The 19,965-nt window shown below is 45.5% G+C and overlaps 1 protein-coding gene across 1 annotated transcript in view; it reads left to right on the forward strand.

Annotated features, from left to right (window-relative positions):
- Positions 1 to 19,965, forward strand: part of Mocos (molybdenum cofactor sulfurase) — a 49,305-nt gene extending 29,340 nt beyond the window's left edge. The window contains exons 10-15 of the mRNA XM_051201977.1: positions 3,205 to 3,283; positions 6,388 to 6,512; positions 10,442 to 10,547; positions 13,395 to 13,533; positions 18,536 to 18,640; positions 19,795 to 19,965. Coding sequence (XP_051057934.1) covers positions 3,205 to 3,283; positions 6,388 to 6,512; positions 10,442 to 10,547; positions 13,395 to 13,533; positions 18,536 to 18,640; positions 19,795 to 19,905 — 665 coding nt within the window. The 3' untranslated portion in view covers positions 19,906 to 19,965. The remainder of the gene's footprint in view (positions 1 to 3,204; positions 3,284 to 6,387; positions 6,513 to 10,441; positions 10,548 to 13,394; positions 13,534 to 18,535; positions 18,641 to 19,794) is intronic.

Below are 19,965 nucleotides of genomic sequence, written 5' to 3' on the forward strand. Positions count from 1 at the left end.
CTTGCATTTCTTCTTTTACCCATCATGCTTTGTATTTTAAGCTTTGGTTCTTTCCTCTTGGTTTTCGTTTCGAGCCATCCACCTACAGGAGAGTGCAGCCACTTCTGTCCGGTGCACTTTGTATGATGATGGGAGTGTTCGGCATCTACACTGTACAGTTTAGCAGTTGCTGGTCATATATGGCCATTGAGTCCTCAAATGAGTCAGAAGATGCCAAAACTGAATTTCAAAACTTACTAAATTTTAGTCCATCTAAATAGCTACGTGTGGTTTAGGGTTACAGTGTTTGCCACCATAGAGGCAGAAAATAATGTAACACACAACTCCGCCATCCGGTTTTAACACATTTTAACATTTGGCTTAATTTCTTTCTTTCTTTTCACTTTTATTTTATGTGCATTAGTGTTTTGCCACGGGTTTCAGGTCCCCTGGAACTGGAGTTACAGACCGTTGTGAGCTGCCCTGTGGGTGCTGGGAGCTGAACCCAGGCCTTCTGGAAGAGCAGTTAGTGCTCTTAAGCACTGAGCCATCTCTGCAGCCCCTGGCTTAATTTCTTAAGATTATCTCCTCCTGTGTCTTTTAAAAATCATGGTGTGTGTGAGTTTGGGTGCCCATGTGCTATGGCGTGCGTGTGGACGCCAGGGAGCCACTCAAGGGAGTCAGTTCTCCTTCCACTTTTTCTTGAGACAAGGTCTCTCTTTTTTCTGTTGCTGCGTTGTGTACTCCAGGCTAGCTGGCCCCGGAGCGTCTCATTCTCCTGTCTGTTCTTCCCGTCTCCTTGTAAGTGTGCGGAGATTACAGATGCATGCCACCTCTCTAGCTTTTGATGTGTGTTCTCGGGATCAAACTCAGGGCCTCAGACTTGGGTTTTAGGCACTTTTACCCACTGAGCCAATGGTAATGATGATAATTTTCTATCTACACACACACACACACACACACACACACACACACACACACACACATCTCTAAGATCCCAGGCATGTGTATATATACATCCCTGACCTGTATCTTACCCTTCTCCACCTATAGAATATCACAACTTTCCACCCAGCTGTGACTGAACTTTCATGATGTTCTACAGCCATACCTTTATGACTTTGTTTCTTGCCTGTGTTATTTCTGGTTCTGTGGTTGAGTTTTCCTTAAACCAATAGGTCAATATTGTAGAGTTACAAAGGGAATTCTGACAGGGACCCTTTGTGCTATGGTATGAATTTTAGTTCTTGTACATATTTGGGCAATCACCCCTCAGCACAAGTACAGAAGAGCCCATCATCCCAGGGGATGTTCATGGTGCTACTGCTGGGTAGTTTCCCTTTCCCAAACCTTAATGTCTGATGATAAAAACGACTGTGGAATCAAGCTCATTGTGCAGCATGTAAACTTTAGAAACAGCTTCTTTCACTTACTAGGTTAGTTTTGGGATCCACCTAAGTCCTGCATGTAATGCTACATGTAACTTCATGTTACTGAGCAGTGTGTCTGGGTGTGGATGTAATAAAGTACATTTGTCCATCTGTTCACTGAAGGATGTCTGAGTTATTGCTTATTTTGGGCAATGCTAAGTTTTATTTCTATTTTTATTTATTCATTTATTTATTTATTTTTTGTTTTTCAAGACAGGGCTTCTCTGTATAGCTTTGGAGGCTGTCCTGGCCCTCACTCTATAGCCCAGGCAGGCCTCGAACTCACAGAGATGTGCCCGCCTCTGCCTCCCGGAGTTTTAAGTTTTAATGTTTATTCATTTAGTTTTTTTGAATAGAAGAATGACACTTAAAAATCATGTTTTGCCAGGTGGTGGTGGCGCAAGCCTTTAATCTAGCACTCAGGAGGCAGAGACAGGTGGAACTCTGTGAACAAAGTTCCAGGACAGCCAGGACAGAGAAACCCTGTCTCAAAAAATCCAAAAGCCAACCAAACAAAAAAAAGTCTTTCTTGCTTGAGTCTCATGGTTCCCAGTGCCTTGGGATGCACCTTTCCAGCCTCTGTAGTTGTTTCTTGGCTTCTACAATACGAGATAACATACCAGTAGCCTGACCAGATTATAGCTGCCAATGGACTGAAAAGCCCTGAGGGCCATGGGTGGTCTCAGAGGGTCCTCTCTGCTCTGCCATGGAAGAGCTCCCTGGAGCAGAAACTTCCCTCTCTCTTTCACTGAGACACTTTCATAGCGTGGGGGAGATGGTAGTAGGCCCCAATGGGAGCGGCTTGCCTGCCTCTTCCCAAGGGACTCCTGTGCTGTTCTGCCTTACTGTCCTCTGTCTCAGACAGATGTGGACACTCTACATCTTGTCCACATAAGTGGTCTTGGAAGACACTTGACACAATATGATATGCTTAGGTCTTATCATCTCTGGTATATTAAGTTGGTAGATTATCTTGTCCTGAATTATCCTTGATGCCTTGAGGAAAAAAATATTATGTGGTGATATGCCTTAATATTTTGCTGGCTTTGACTAGATAGTATCAAGATAATATCATGTTGATCATTTTTTTATTTTTAAATTAGTGATGTTGAAGTATAGCCTGTTTTTACTGTATAATTTTTGTTCAAATTCATGTACCTAGGATACTAATATGCTATTATTTAAGCTATAGCACACATATGTTAGTCCTGTGTATGTGTGGTGTCTGTAACAATTGAAGAACATTGGAATGCCTTTCCAATCCCATAAGTGGAGCTTTTTAAAGCAGTAATGATTGTTGATGTTTGAATCTAATCTGACCCTCTGTCAGTGTCTTTACAGTACCATCCTATCCATTTCTCCCATGTGAGTGCCAAGCAGGCCTGACCCTTGTTGAGCTTCTGAGACCAGATGAGGTCAGATGCCTTTGGGGCGGTATGACCCTATACTGGCTGTCTGTCTCTAAATGCTTTCAGGTGGCTGACAGAATGGCTTCAGAAGGCAGAGACTCATAGAACAGAGAAATCTATCAAAGCAATTCGTAGAGTGTGCTGGGGACTGTGGGTGTGATGGCCCAGTGTTGATGTCCTGCCTGGAAGCTCCTAGAAGCACACACTATAATACTGATAGGGAGGAAGAAAAATCTGTGCTATTGGTTCCTAAGAGCCGGCCACTTTCCTCATCGAACCAAATCCCAGGGTCATTAAAATCGATGTGTTTCATAACACTGAGCATTCACTTGCACAGACTCTCCTTTTGTGCAGTGCTCAGTTTGTCTCTACCTTCTGTTCAATAGGGATGGAGCCTATAGCAGTGCCTCTTGAGGAAGATGGTGAACCGGCTCAGATCTGCCAGAGCAGAGTGTGCGCAGACAGGTGAGGCCCTGAGGCAGGTAACACACATGGAGTAACTTATGCAGGGCATCTCCTTCCACTCCCATTCTGTCTGCTGCCCACTCCACCCTTCACACCTTCCTTCACACCTAACCATTTCCGAGTCTGTCTTTGCTGTTCTCTCTGCCTGTCATGCTCTGCTCCTAAGGCTTATTTCCTGCCCCCATGAGTCTCACTTTCAACAGGAAAGTTTGGGCTCTAGAGCATCTGTATCTCTTGTGACCTACACCTAAGAACATGGAATGACAATTTTTCCAATCATGAAAAACCCGTCCAAGCTAATACCAACCAACCTTCTCCCTCAATAAAACACGGAACTACACACAGCTCACTAGAGACTTGTATATAATAAGCAGGAGCCCAGGAGACAGCTAGATCAATAAAGTGCTTGCCATTCAAGTATGAGGAACAAGCTGGGAGTAATGTTATACCCTTGTAATCCCAGCCTGGGGAGGGAGGAGGCAGGTGATTCCTGGCATTTGCTGGCCAGCAAGTCTAGCCAAATTGATGAGTCCCAGGTTCCAGGAGAGACTCTGCTACAAAAACCATCGGCTGGAGCATAGCTCAGTAGTGAACACTTGCTTCTCTCAAGGGACCTGACTTTGGCTCCCAGCACCCACATGATGGTTTATAATCATCTAGAACTCCAGTCAGATGGTCCCAGGCCATCTGACATCTTCTGAGTTCAGCACACACAAGGCATATAGGTGGTGTATGTACATGCACACAGGCAAATGCTCAGGTTCATAAAATAAAATGAATAAATCTTAAAAAGGGACATAGAATGAACAAATTGAAGTTTTTAAAGAAATAAAAGTGGATGACTCCTGAGGAATGATACCTCAGTTTGACTTCTGGCCTCCATATAGACACATATATACTCATGTACCTACACATATATGTATACCCCACATGCAAACATGCATACCCACCTGTAACTTGTGGACTATGGATTATCTATTAATTATTGCAAACCTTCTGATGGAAAGAAATACAGGTATGTTCAGTAGATGGTGGTACTACATGAATAACAAATGTGTTTTCTCTGTAACTGCTGTGAATTTAGTCAACCAAGTCATGACGGGGTTTGTTACAGCTACATCCAAACAGAGCTCAGATGACTGTCAGTTACTTTTTCAGTGCTGTGACCGAATACTAGAGAAGAGCTATGTAGTGGGGTTACTTTGGCTCAAGGTTTGAGGGTTTGGTTGCTCAGGATTGGGAAGGATTGGTGTCAGAAATGGTTGCAGGCAGTGGCATCCAGAGTTTAAGGGAGCTCAGTCATATCTTGACAGGTAGAAGCAGAGAAAGGGGAAAGTAGCTGTTGCATAGTTTCTCCTATCCCCCTTTTACACCAGACAGTGGGTGTATCTTCCTGCACTCATCTGATCTCTCTAGAAGCACCCTCATGGAAGCACCCTCACAGGAATGCTTAAAGAGTGATCCACTAATGTCCCAGTGTTCTTATTCCAATCAAGGTGCTAGTCAGAGGTAGCCATACAGCTCCAGCTGTAACACTTTAATTGGTATACTACTAAGAAATAAGAGGAAGGTGCTAATGTGACATTGATGGCCAATTGCATATCTCTCATCTTGGTGGCTGAAGTACTGAGCACAAGCTACATCTTCTTGCTAGTAGTATTTGTAACAATTAAAATTTGACAATTTAAGTATCCATTCCAGTACATTTTCATCAGGACAGTGATTTTCAGGCAAATGTTTTTCCCAAATTGTTTTAAACAAACCTGATAGGAAGAACTTCATTCACATAGGGATGCGTGCAATTATTTTCATTATTTGTGTGTGTGTGTGTGTGTGTGTGTGTGTGTGTGTGTGTGTGCGCGTGTGTGTGCGCACGCGTGCGCGCCATGGCATGTGTATGGAGGTCAGAGGAAAACTTGTTAAGAGTTGGTTGTCTTCCACTGCTATGTGGATTTTGGGGATTGACGCAGGTTGTCAGGCTTCGCAGTGAGTGCCTTAGTCCACTGAGCAGTCTTGCCTGTCTAGAATATGTGCAGGTTTTTGTTTTTGTTTTTAGCAAGGTCATCAATTTCATTTGGCTGCAGCTGAGATGAACTCAGTGTTCTGGTTAATAATGCTCATCAGACATGTGGGGGTTGGAGGCACTTCTTCTCAGAGATCCAGCATGATGACTGGGATCTTGGTGTGATCCCTGAAAGCATAGGGCAAGCGCTACAAAATGGTTTCTTGGTCCCTGTATTCCTGGAAAAGGTGCCAGCTATTTCTCCCAGTAAAATTTCAGTTTTTTTAAAAAACAATATATACTTTGTAACCTTAAGATATTGTGATCCCAAGGTAGAATGTGACCTTAAATCTTGGTGATAGACATTTTTAGAGTCTAGAGCATTTCGGAGTTTTGTTTTATTTCATGTGTATGAGTGTTTAGTCTCCAGCTATACGTCATGCCTTCCTGGTGCCCTTGGAAGTCAGAATTGAGTATCAGAACCTCCTGAGCTGGAGCCACAGACAGTTGTGAGCTGTCATGTGAGCTCTGGGAACTGAACTCGGGTCTTCTGGAAGAGCAGTAAATGCACTTAGCAATTGAGCTATGTCTCCAGCTCCAGATTCCACAATTTAAACACCAGATCAATAGATTTACTCACACATCAATACTGTATAGACACAACATTCAGTTCTGTGAAAGAAATACATCAGCTCCTATGATCCTACTGTGAGAAAAATTCCATCAGGCAACTTGTAAAAACCAGGGCATGATTCTGGGTATAAGACCGTATTACACCAAAATATCACTTCAGAAGCCTCAAACTCTGAGCTTTGTGCTCCCCAGTGCCAGTCTTTAATACAAAGAAGATTGTTTGGGAGGGTCTGTAAAACTTTGGTCAGCTCTGGCAGCCTCCCATGAGCTCCATATCTCAGGTTTTCTTGGGACTGAGAGAGATCCCTGTAGCTTTCCAAGCCATCTGCTGTTTTAGGCTGTATGTCAATGGGAACTTTGCAATGTTTTATTTTATGTTCTTATTTTACTTTGACTATTGTCTATTTGAATGATTATTCAAAGAATTGCTACATAAAAAGTCATGGTTTTTGTTTGTTTGTTTGGCCAGGGTAAATACTTATGATTGTGGAGAAAATGTTTCAAGATGGCTGTCAAAGTTTTTTGGCCGTCCATGTCGTTTAATCAAGCAAAGTCCCAACTTCCAGCGAAATGCAAGGAAGACACCTGGAAAAGGTATCATCCTGGGATGGAGTACTAAAGGGTGGAGCCCTAGTTATTCTGCATGGGTCACACTCAGTCCAGAAAGTAGATTCCCAGCGCAACTGGCTCCTGACTTCATCTTGTGGCTGTACGGCACACTGCAGGGTTCTAAGATGAGAATTTTGTGACCTCTCTTGAGGCTTAGGGTACAGCCACATCATAGTAGGAGACATGGGGACATAGAACCACAGCTGGTACCCAGGGAAGAAGGAAGCAGGCCTGGCTGCAGCATTGGCAGTGGAAGAGAAGAGAGAAAAGGCCTGTGGCCTGCACGATGTGGAATCAACAGGAGAGTGGGGCTTACGGAGGCTTCCAGGATGCCAGGGGCGGCTTCCAGGATGCCAGGTCCAGCGCGGAGCTCCCTGGGTCTGGCTGGCCTCCTACAAGTTTTGTGTTTGGATACTTTAGGGGGAAAATAAGTTTCTTTATTCCCCAGAATATTTTTATATTTTCATTTAAGGGGTTGAAGGTATTTTAAACAGTTGCAAAAGATAGTATCTATAGACCATTTTATTGATTTTTGTTTTATGTGCTTACATGTATGTCTGTGTTTTGTTTGCACAAATGTCTGACTGCATCATGTATGTGCAGTGCTTTTAGAGGGCAGAAGTGGGAATCAGATCCCCTGGAACTGGAATTAGAGACAGTTGTTGGCCACTGTGTGAGGCCTGGGAATTGCACCTGGGTTCTCTGGAACTGCTGAGCCATCCTCTCCAGCCTCAGCACCTTTTACTTAGTGTTATTTTGAGTTAAATCTTGTCCAGGATTTTTTTTCCAACATGGCCATAGCTATTTCGGTGCTGTGATAATCATCTTAATGCTATAGCAATTTAAATTTCATGAGTTTTCATTAAAATACATGAGTATGTGAATGTATCTGTATGTGTTTGTATAGGTATGTATGTATGTCTTTTCAATGTGTACATGGTGTGTGTGTGTGTGTGTGTGTGTGTATGTATGTATGTTGTACTGTATATGGTGTGTGTGCAAGTGTATGTATGTGGCATATTGTGTATAGTGTATGTGTATGGTGTGTGTGTGTTCATGTGCACGTGCACGTTGCTTAAGGCAGAGGGTCACTTGGTCCTTTACGGACCTCAAACTCCTAGGTTTTGCCTCCTATCTCACCTTACATATACAGGAATTACAAATGCACATCACTGCATCTGGCATGCACCGGTCCTGACAATCTGAACTTTGCTCTCATGCCTACATGGCAAGCACTTTATCCATTGAGTCATTTCCCAGCCCTGGCTGTTCTGGAACTCATTCTGTAGACCAGGCTGGCCTCAAATTCATAGAGATCTTCCTGCCTCTGTCTCCTGGTCTCCTGAGTGCTGGGATTAAAGATATATGCTTCCACAGTCAGCTTTTTTTTTTTTCCAACAACTGTTTCTCTCAATGTATTCCTGGCTGTCCTAGAACTAGCTTTGTAGATCAGGCTAGCCATGAACTCAAGGATTGGACTGCCTCTGCCTGCCAGGTACTGGGATTAAATATGTGCCACCATGCCTGCATTTTAATTCTCCCCTTTTCCATTTTAGACTTGTGTTTCATTTTTCTTCTTCAGTGGAATCTTGTCTTAGAATTATTTTATACATAGAAGTCTCTTGTTGGCCATCTCATATCTCTATAAAACTAAAAAAAAACCAAAAAACAAAACAACAACAACAACAACAAAAAAAAACCAGAAACATATATAAAGACTTTGAAGTTTGCTTAGACCATCTGGGTCTAAGGGTTAGGAAATTTCTTGTGGATTAAGTTCTTACATTTTAACAGTGGCTAGTCAATCAAAACAACATACACCTATAATATATTTTGAAAAATAATTATTTGGAAATAAAGCACAAATCTTGGAATTCTCTCCCTCCCTCCCTCTCTTTTGAGACGGGGTTTCTCTGTGTAGTCCTGGCTGTCCTGGGATCTCCTTTGGTGCCCACATTTGAGAGCGGCTGTCATTTACAGACAGACCTGGTGGCGCTCAGCACCACTCATTTCTGGGAAACCTCACGAATCAAGAAGAGCTGGGAAAGAAGGGATCTTGGCTAGCACACTGTCACTCAGGCCTTTCTTCTGAGGTCAGTGACCAGAGCACAGGGTTCTAACATGAAATGCTTTTCATGTCTGTCACTTGACAGCTTAATTAGGTCCTCCAGTTCCATAGCCAGGGAAGGACTGGGCTGCCGCTGACCTGTGGGAGGGTCTTTTGCCCGGGCTGTGGAGACTTTTATTTCTCCAGCTGCAGCTTTAGGGTCTGAATGAGACTTTTGTTTGCTATGTTGGAGGTTGTCAGTCCCAGGGGCAGTGGGCCTTTCCCTTGCAACAGGGGAGCTGGCCCTTTAAGAAGGATGAGAAGTCCCCCCCCCCCTTTCCAAGGCAGACCAAAGGGGGCAGATGGAATGGGACTTGGAGACCACAGTGTGCATGTTTGAAGATGTTACCTAAACCCTGGACTAGCCAGCTGTTTTATCAACAGCTTAGATAAAAACAAAAGAATCTCACAGTTTCTTTCCATAGTTTCCCCCCCTTTTCAGTAGCTTTGAATCTTCTGTTTATTTCTCTGTAAGTACAATATGCAAACCCACTGGCTGCTGGAGTTTCCTCTTTGCTTTATTGCCAAAGACTGACTCTCTCTCTCTCTCTCTCTCTCTCTCTCTCTCTCTCTCTCTCTCTCTCTCTCTCTCTCTCATTAGTTATAGAAGGCCTTTGTGGGGCTGTAAGATGACTCAGTGGTAAGAAGCACTGGCTGCAGAGGGGTCAAGGAAACCACCAGAAAACTCACAGAATCAATAACCTGGGCTCATAGGGACTCAGCGTCTAAACTAACAACCAGGGAACCTACATAGGTCTGAGCTAGGCTCAGTATGTGTGTTATGGTTGTGTAGCTTGGTCTTCTTGTGGGACTTCTAACAGTGGGAGCAGGGGCTGTCTCTGATGCTTTTGCCTGCCTCTGGGACCCTTTCCTTCCTACTGAGTTGCCTTTAACATGAGGGGAGGTGACTAGATTTATTGCAACTTGATATGCCATGTTTAGTTGATATCCCTGAAAGGCCTGTCCTTTTCTGAAGGGAGACAGAGGAGGAGTGGATTAGGGGAGAGGGGACGGCAATTGGGATGTAACTTATGATAAAAGAATTAAAAAAAAAAAGAGCTCTGGCTGTGCTCTTCCAGAGAACCCAGGTCCAATTTCCATCACCCACATGGGGGCCCACAACCATCTGCCACTCAGTCTCAGGTGATCCAGTGCTCTCTTCTGGCCTCCATGGCCATGTAGGCTAACATCCATATGAATTAATACACGTACATATGTACATATGCATGTATGTATACATTAATATAACTGATGGAAGCCGTTTGAAAGCTTACACACATTGCATGCCTCTCTGTCTTGACCAGGGCAGGCAGGGTTCACTGTAGGCCTGCACTGTTGCTTCTAAGAATTGTCTGTGAGTGTGGTGGAACATGCCTTCCTATAACATGGGGAGGTAGAGGCAGAAGGTTTGTGAACTTGAGACCAGCCTAACAAGACCCTGCTGCAAAAACAAAACTCTTTGTCGGAATACATTTACTTCAGTGTTCTATTGTTATCGTCTCTGGAAGCAGGGGCCTAGTATGCTCTAGGATTACTAGCACTGGGATACAAGTGGGTGCCGCCAAGAAGGGCTTTTTTTCATGGGTGCTGGGAATGGACTCAGGTCCTCAGCATGTACAGTGTGTTTTTCCTTCTTCATTCTGTCTTTGCCGAGGTTTGAGCCATGCTTAGAACATTCTAGCTTTCCCCGGCGTTGATATTTTTTTTTCCCTTGTGGAAGGTATCTGCCCTTGGAAACCATGGGCCTTGGGAAGGAGAGCCACCAGCATTGCCTGAAAGCAACCCCTCTTTCCATGCTTCCCTTCAGGGCACTCGGCTGACCCTGCCGCCACCCTATCCCTGGTGAACGAAGCGCAGTATCTGCTGGTGAACACTTCGAGTGTTCTGGAGCTTCAGCAGCAGCTGAATGCCAGGTTAGACCCTTTCCCTGGGGCCAGGAGGCACATATAACCCTTTGCTCATGGGGGGGCCTGGTACCCACCTGGGAAGGAAAGATCTGGAAGTTGGTGAGTCCAGACCCTTAAGTTACAAGTGAGAAATGAAGTCCAGTGAAGTCAGCAAACCCTGTGGGAAATTCTTGTTTGCCTGCCTGCCTGCGTCCCTCCCTCCCTCCCTCCCTCCCTCCCTCCCTCCCTCCCTCCCTCCCTCCCTCCCTCCCTTCCTCCCTTCCTTCCTTTCTTCCAGCACTGGGATTACAAGTGGGTGCCACCAAGCAAGGCTTTTGACATGAGTGCTGGGGATTGACTCAGGTCCTCTGTGCACAGCATTTTACCATCCAAGCCCTCCCCTCAGCCCCAGTTCCTGTTAACAATTCTGAGTGGCCTCATATACTGCCTCTGTCAACCAGCCTACTATTGCTGTAGCAAAGGCTTAGGACAATCAACTTGTAAAGACAATGCATGTCTTCTGGGGGTGTCCTTGAAGATTGGTGGCCCTGTTTCTCAGGGCCTACTGTGGCAGATCACAGCAGGAGTACATGGTGTGAGAACAGAGAAGAGCTGGGACACCCACAGTTACTTCTGAGGACAAGTCTCCAGTGAAACAGACACCATTTCTAGTGGTACAATGACGGGATCCCACTTCCACCATGGGCCTTTGGGGGATACTTAAGGTCGAGACTATAGTATCCTCCATGGCCTCTCTTGATACTCTCATGAAGCATGGACAACCTCAGCTCTGGTTTTAATTATTCTATTTCTATACCTTGTTTTAATTTGTTACCAGCTTGACCTGGTTTCATCGCCTACCCTCCTACTGTCCCTGTCTCTTAGGATCCCTGCCCTACTTCACACGAGGAGCAGTGATAGAAGTGTTTGAGAGGGATTACAAGGACGTTTTGTCTGTAAGACACACCTTCAGACCCAGTGTCCCTGGCTGCTCGCTCCACGCAGCACTCTCCTGAGAGCCCAGTTACTTTTAGGATACTGTCTCAATTCTTGGGGAGTTCTGATCATACCAACTCCTGGATTCTTCCTTAGAGGAAACTCAGGTCTGGTAGCCAGGCAATTGATTAGGGAAAGTCATCCAGCCATGATAGAAAGGCTTCTCGTTCTTAGTTGTCAGGCCGGGGAGGTAGGTATGCACTCCAGATACATCATGTGTGTGTGTGGTCTTGTGCACACACGTTCACACCTTGAACACCTACAAATACAGCTGAAAGGGGGCTACGGGACTCTCCTTGATCTTCATCCAAGATTGGCTGTTGGAGTTTCTAGTCTTTTGTGAGAACACACATTAGGGCTCCCTGGACATGGACTAAGTTTGTCTTCCTCAGGTGCAAAATTGTAACATAGCTTTGGCGTTTCTGGTGTTCTGAATTTTCTCAGAACCAGGGGGCCCCTCCAGAACAGGAAAGAGTGGGTCCTCAGTGTGGAAGGTTGGAGAAGACAGGCTTGCTCTGACCCCGGTTCCTACCAGCAGGGCATGTGCTTCCCACCAGCTGGTTTAGAGCAAGGCTGGCCGGCCCTGAATGATGATGTCATAGATGAGAGCTAGCTGGCTGTCCCCGAATGATGATGTCATAGGTAAGAGACTCTGAGCCAGGGCTTATGTTTCTCAGTGTCTACATGTAGATTTATGGGCTCCTCCATTTGCAAGTTGACACAATAGCTGTCAGACAAGAAACCTTTCCTTTCACAAAACACAAAGGAGTTTATGCCAGCTTTGAAGGTAAATTCAGAATCAAAGGACTAAAAACTACAGTCCTCTCAGGTTCCTGGAGATGTTGTATAAGTTTCAGTGAAGCTGGGCTTAGACACAGTCCCTGGCTCATATGTGACCCCTGCCATTCAGAAGGGCTGTCACAACCCTTGACAATCCTTCTACACCAGCCCACTCAGCTCTATTCCCCAGAGCACATTCTGTCACGTGCAGTGACTCTCTCCTGCCACTTCCTAGCTATAGCAACTTAGACATTCTAGGAATTTGTTAAAGTATACAAAGTGCAAAAAGCTCAGATGTGCGCCCCCGAGTGATCCCAGATCAAGAAGGGACCACACCCCACTTATATGTCAAGTGGGCCAATCTGACTGAAGTCATCCTTATTTAGATATCTTACACTTAGTTAGGCTCATTCTTTTACATAGTGTGGGCTCCTGCATTGGAGAACTTTTACAAGCTGTGTTCAGTGTATTCCTCTGAAGGGACTGGGGTGTATGGGAACACAGAAGGCCATTTTGTAGAAGCATGTGGCAATAAACAAAGCATTCAAACAGGAATGATATAAGCTGGGCCTGGTGGTGCATGGCTATAATCATGGTACTTGCACTTGGGATGCTGAAGTTGGGGGATTGCTATTATTTGAGGCCAACCTACCTAACATAGGGAGACCCTGTTTCATTAAACAAAGAATCTGATCCTCTATGGTCCTTTCTCCTTATGTTCTAGCCTGCAGGAGAGAGTGTGGTCCCCATGCTAAGCAGATCTTTGTAGTTCAAACGCTGACAGCTCTTGTTCGTCTGTGTCCTGTCCCACATTATAGAACTGGAGACTCATTCATTTTTACTCTGTTCACCTGGTTTCTTCAATTAAGATGTGTTCACCATTTGCCTCCTGTGGGCTTCTCCCTAGAGGTGGGACCATATCCTGGGGAGGGGCTGTCGATGTGTCTAACAGATGGGAGAACTTTCTACTGACCATCGAGGCCTCAGGCCAGAGGAGAACTGGCATAGTCGGGAATTGAGTGCCAAGCGTGTAGAATTGTCACAACAGTGTGGGCATCGGCCATCTCCCTCTACTTGCCCTTCTTGGTCTCCAAACAGTGATGAGCATGGAAAAGAGGAGTCATTCTCAGTGAAAGATCTCGTCTCCCGCTTCCGAGCCAATATCATTACCAAGGGAGCCAGGGCTTTTGAAGAAGAGGAATGGGATGAGGTCTCAGTTGGCTCTTTGCATTTCCAGGTAAGTTTTAGGAGGTGGTTATCCTTCCCCAAAGGTTGCCGGTGACTGTTAATCTCAACTCCAGAACTGGAGTTGACTCGTCTTCTGTGTATCATGTTGGGGCTTAAGTCTGCTTTCTGGGAATCCATGTGTCTATGGGAGCACATCCTTTCTAATGATGTTGGGTTTTCCAGTGTACGGGGAGACTCAGAAGCCTAGTGACCCCTTGATGCCTTCCACTGCAGTTGTCTTCTCCCTTCCCTTCCTCCCTCCATTTTCCTGTTCCCTCCTCCTCCTCACCCTCCTCCTTTCCCCGCTTAGTCTACTTTTTCCTCCCTTCTCCTTTTCTTCTCCTCCCACATTCTCTCTCCTCCCCCTTCATCTCTTCCCTCCTCCCCACTCCTTCCCCATTCTTTTCCATTCTGGCTTCTGCCCTTAATGGCAGCTGGGGAAGAGATTACGGTAAGAGGCCAATCATTGTCATCCATTCCTGGTGCACAAGCCTTTGCAGGAGTCTTAAATATATGAGAGATGGAAGGGAAACTCCACCCTAAATCTTTATTCCTCGCATGACTGGCAAACTCATGGGGTCTGCCTCTGAGCCTGCTGATCTCTCTGTCTCTAGCTTGGCCTTCCCTCATGCAGGGACAAGCCAGTCTCCTGCCTCAGGCCTATGTTCCATTGCCCTTTCTACTTGCTGTGTTGCTACTGGACATTGGTTTTAGAGGTCACCTCGGTAGAAGCTGCTTTGTAATATGATTCTCTTTGGCATGCTGCCTGCATTGTCCCCTCAGAGCATATATGGTATGGACCATGTCTGCTTCTTTCCCAGACCTAGAGCATCCTGGCTGAGTCAGTGCTCAGAGAGTAAGAGTTGGAGGAGGTAGACAGAAGAGAAGGACTAGCTGAAGGCTGTAGAGGAGGGCTCATGGCTGGACAATGTGCTCAGCTCTTCAGTGGGTATGAGCTGATCCTACTAACTGCAGGGTGTGTAGCCTGGCTGTCACGTGACTGCCTTGGGTTCAGGCTCTGTGCTTCAGTGGAACACTGGTATAACACCCAGAAGAAGCAGTAACAGTTACCTAAGTTGCCATCAGTGGATCTCAGGTCTGGGGTGGGGGGGACACAGCAAAAGGACCTGATGGTCTTTCTTACCCTTGAGCTTTGTAAGTTCTTACCAAGGCATTACCATTTTGAAAGTCATTCTCTTTTCTCTCCTGTAAGCCTGGTTCTGGCAGTGTCTCTCCTATCATTGTCCTGTATGCTGACATCCTCTTCCATTCTTATTCTCCATCACTGAATCTCTGCTGTTGTGGGAACATCTGCTCTGACACAACCGGCTGGGCACCGAGTTAGGCACTAAATATCCCTTGTGAGATATTTGGAGAGGAGGAAGGAGGACCAAAGGGAGGAAGGAGGAAAGAGGGGGGAAAAGTAAACTGCTCCAGGCTCACTATCAGAAAGCCACCTGATAACAGCAGCATCTGTGTCTCCTGGGGGCTTGGGACCATACATAGAAAAAAGAACCAGCATGCTTTGCTTTCTTTAGCTAACATTTTTAATGTATGGGGACAAGCTAAAGTTAAACTATGTATCTCTTTGGCCCAGTAATTTTATTTTGAAGAAAACCATTGCATAGAAATACTCAAGTAGAGGCTGGGGATGTAACTCAGTGGTAGAGCACTTGCCTGGGGTGAGCAAGACCCTAGGTTCAGTCCCCAGCAGAGCAAAGCCACTATTACTGGCAACACTGAGGCAAGTGTGCAAAGATATGTGGTCAGATTGCTTACTGAAGCATTGCAGTATTGTAAGAGATTAGGGAGCACCCTAACTGTGCTTAACATGGAGTTATTAATAAGGTTAAATAAATTACGCTACATCTATACAATGCAGTTGGTAAATGGGAAAACATTAAGTTAATAAAATAAGCACTTGGAACACTTCTGCTGTTGGTACCGAGCGCTACAGCAGTTGCCACGGGACTGGAAAGTCTCTTTGAAAAGGTGGTTTTTAACTGGATGCCACCAAGTCACCACCACCTCATACCTGTTAGCTCAACCTCATTTGGGGAAATTGGTCCTTAAAAATTCCCAATAGGAACTGGAGAGATGGCTTGGTGGTTAAGAGCAATGGCTGCCCTCGAAGAGGACTCAGGTTTGGTGCCATCTAAAAAAGTAAATCCAAGTAGGAGTGTGGTTAAGACATTCACTAAAAATTATTGCCAACATATCGGCTGTTTCTCTTGTTTGGACTGAATAGCGGACAAGAAGCATCTTGAGGGAGGAAAGGTTTACTTGGGCTCATGGCTTCAGGGTAAAGACAGTCCATCACGTAGGGAAGGCACTGTGTTGGGAATGGCTCTCAGATATGGTGGTAACAGTGAGGCTGCTTGTTCATATCTAGACCAATCAAGAAACAGGGCCAGCTATAGGCCCACCCCAAGTGACCCACTTCCTCAGAGCCCACAGTTTGTCAAAATAGCACCCCAGGTGGGGGCTTTGACATTCATAGCACAATAGGAATTGTTTGCATGGCTTCAAAGAGCTAGAACATCAACTCAGACAGGCCAGGCCAAGCTTTCATCCTGACAGCTGTGAAGTGTGAGGAGGAGGGGGAAGAGGAGGAGGAAGAGGAGGAAGCTCTTCATATACTGACATGAAAGGATACCCACTGTGTGCCAGGTAATGGCAGGAGACCCAGGTGGCCTCTCAGATGGCAGCATGCTTCCTAAAAAGGTGTCGCGGTATGGCTGGGTGCCTACCTCAGTTTGGGGTGACCTTCAGCCCTGTAGTACCTCTTGAAACTGAGGATGGGGATGCTGTATTGGTTCCTTTTTCTGGTTGATGTAGTTACTGAAAAAGCAACTTAAGGGAGGAAGAGTTCATTTCAGTTTACAGTTTGGGGGCACAGTCTGTCGAGGTGCAGCAGGAGTGAGGCAGCTGGTCACACCAAGTCCAGAGTCAGGACGTGCAGCGTGTGGATGCTGGTGCTTAGCTGAGTTTCTCCTGTTATTCAGTCTGTATTTGACTTATTTTTCAATAGGCACTGATAACAGTAGATGCCTTTTAAGGATACTAGCTAAAAGAAAACTAAGAAAGGCTTAATGTGTGTATATGTGTATGTGTTTATAAAAGGGTATCTGCAAACATCTCTCCTGCTATCTGAGGACTTTCCTGAGGATCTTTTCAGCAAAATGACTAGATTTTGATGCAAAGTGTTCTCTGTGAGGAGAAACTGGCCTGGGTCTGGAGGCTGTGGTTGGTTCCCGGCATCACTCTTACCAGTTCTTGGGAGATGCTCTTTCCCAGGGGAAGCTGAGCTGAAGTGGCCCCTGGCCTCAGGAGCCTCATCCCCAGCAGTGAATGCTTCCATTTGCGTATGAAGGTGTGTCAGGCTGGGCTTGGCATCCTGCAAATAGCGTCTGAACTCCTGGACAAATCTAGCTAAGCAGCTGGGTGAAGAAATGCAGCTCAGCTAAGTGCTACAAGCACCTGCTGTTCTTCCCAGCACTCTCTGCCACTCACAGGGCCTGGAGAGGTGGAGCTCAGAACTACACAGACATTGCTTCCCAGTGGATGGATGCCCATCGGCTAGCGTGCACACTAGAGCACAAGCTGAAGCTCAGCTATGTTAGTGAGTGCTTCTAATTTTGGTGAACAGTGGTTACCCACAAATAAGCAGAGGCACAAGTGGCCATGAGGAAACCTAGTCACTGACATGGTGGTCCCAGCTGCTCAGGAGGCCAAGGAGGACCACTTGAGTTCAGACATTCAAAGTCAGCCTGGGAAACATATGAAGACTCTGTTTTTCTTTTTCTTTTCTTAAAAAACAACAACAACAACAAAAAACCAGACAAACACTTTCACATCTTATGTGTGTAGTAAAAGAACAATCGCATTCCTGCTGAGATGTAAACCTTCTGTTGATATTTATATTTTTCCTCTTGTTATAAAAGATATAAAGGCACATGGCCAATGACTACTAAAGTTCTCTCATACCATATGACCTATGCCAAGCAGCCAGATGTTATTTTATGTACTTTTATTTATGTATGGGGTATGTAGGTATGTGTATCTGTAGATGTGTAAAATATACATATTCTTTGCTTTCTGCTTCAGTTACAAAATCTGAGTATTTCCCCATTTTATTTAAAGGCCTTTGTGAATTTTTTTTTTTCCAAGACAGGGTTTCTCTGTGGCTTTGGAGCCTGTCCTAGAACTAGTTCTTGTAGACCAGGCTGGCCTCAAACTCACAGAGATCTGCCTGTCTCTGCCTCCCCGAGTGCTGGGATTAAAGGTGTGGGCCATCACTGCCCGGTTGATTTTTCTTTCTTTCTTTTTCTTTTTTTTTTTTTTTTTTAAAGAGTATTATGTAGTTCAGGCAAGCATCAGATTTGCTGCATGGCTAAAGATGCACTTGACTCTCTGGTCCCTCTGCCTCCACCTTCTGAGTGCTGGGATTGCAGGTGTGCGTCGCCACAACTGGTTTATGTAGTGTTGGAATGGCACCCGGGGCTTCACGCATGTGGGCAAGCACCTAGCTCGCTGAGCCCCAGCCCCAGATCCTGGTAGATTAATTTCAATTCTTATGGCAATCATCACATAGATGTGTTATCTTCAATAGCATGTGATGTCTAAGGTGCAAGTTTCCATACTGTCAGCAGTATGAGGACCAGTCCATGTTGAGGTGTTTTTACCTCCGTTTCCTTTGCCTATTAAATCTCCATGTGGATGGTGGGTGCGCAAAGCTTACAGTGCCCTGGTCCAGGCTCAGGGCTGGCTTCTGTTTGACTTTGCGGTTCTGAGTGCTCCTTCCTCAGGTCCCTCCTGCCTCTAGGAACCTTGTCATCCACTCCTCTCTTCCACTGCTCTTATGCGGTAGCCTTTCAGCAAGCAACCCCATGGGCCATCCCCAGAAAGTGCGCAAAGAGGGGCCACTTTGGGGCTCAAGGGTTGGCCATAGGTATGTGATTCCACCATGTGAAGTGTGACAGCCTGGCCACAGTTCCCTTCTTCTCTGCCAGGTTCTGGGGCCTTGTCACAGGTGTCAGATGATCTGTATCGACCAGCAAACGGGGCAGCGGAACCAAGATGTCTTCCAGAAGCTCTCTGAGAGCCGGCAGAGAAAGGTAGGTGTGTGTGCCCTATAGGCACCTGTTTTAAGATCTAGCACGCATAACTACACTGATTGGAGGTTTGTTATGCTTCCGGAAGCCAACGCTCCTCTAGTCAAGGTCCCAAGCTTGCCCGTGCTTCCTGATTACTTTCCTTGCCATCCAGTGTTGGTTGTTGTTTGTTGTAAGTATTTTGATGTTCTCAGATCTTATTGAAGATAGAAGGAATATAAAAATAATGGGGCTGGGAATATGGCTCAGTGGTAGATGTTCACTCACCTAGCACACAGCCAGGTCTGGTTCCCATCTGTTCCAATTCAAGGAAAAAAAAAATCATTCCACTATCTTCCATTTTCTTCACCGCAGAGATCTCATGAAAAGGTCAGATAGCTCAGTGGGTAGAGGGGATCTGCTGAGAGAGCTCAGTAAAGTTCATGACACCAAGCCCAGCAGCTCATCATTTCAGGGTTAAAATGACTCAGTGTTGCAGATTTTCGATTATAACCGAGCGTTTAGTATGCTGATTCGTTAGGAGCTCTTATTTTTAGCATTGCATCTTCTGTTAGGACTTTGCAGAGACTTCCAGTCAGGATGCATTAAAGCATTCCTGAAGCAGGGTATGGTGATAACTTGTAGATTCCCAGAAGAGCTCAAGGACATCCATGGTTACATAGAGTTTGAGGTCACCTGGATTACAATGAAGTCCTGTCTCAAATAAAAAATAATAAATAAATACACTCAGCCTGGAATGTGCATGCCGTGTAAGCTCAAGAGCTCTCTCTCTGTCTCTCTCTGTCTCTCTCTGTCTCTCTCTCTCTCACACACACATACACAGAAAAAGAATAAAAGCTGGACACTTTAACCACATACTTGTAATCCCCAAGCTGGGACGGAGAGACAGGCAGACTCCTGGGGCTTTCCAGCTAGCCTGCCCTACTTGCTGAGCAACAGACCTATGAGAGACCGACCCTGTCTCAATACACAAGGTGGATGGCATCTAAGAAACAACAGCCAGAGTTGTCCTCTGGCCTCCTTATACACACATGTGCACCCGTACACGCATGAACACATGCCTCTACATTCTGGAATGCTGGGATTAAAAGCATGCTACAAATGATTTTACCTTTTAAACTAATGTGGCTTGTTTTGTGACTGTTGCCTCATCACAGGTGAACTTTGGTGTGTACCTGATGCATGAGTCCTTGGATTTATCTTCTCCAAGTTTCCTGTCTGTGGGATCTAAGGTGCTCCCTGTGTTGAGAGAATGTGGAGTGTCCTGACTTACCTGCTTCCCAGAAACACCAGAGTGTTAATTTCCTAGCATTTCTTCCCCAGGGAGC

Source organism: Phodopus roborovskii, unplaced genomic scaffold, assembly GCF_943737965.1.
Source record: "Phodopus roborovskii unplaced genomic scaffold, PHOROB, whole genome shotgun sequence".
NCBI lineage: Eukaryota > Metazoa > Chordata > Mammalia > Rodentia > Cricetidae > Phodopus > Phodopus roborovskii.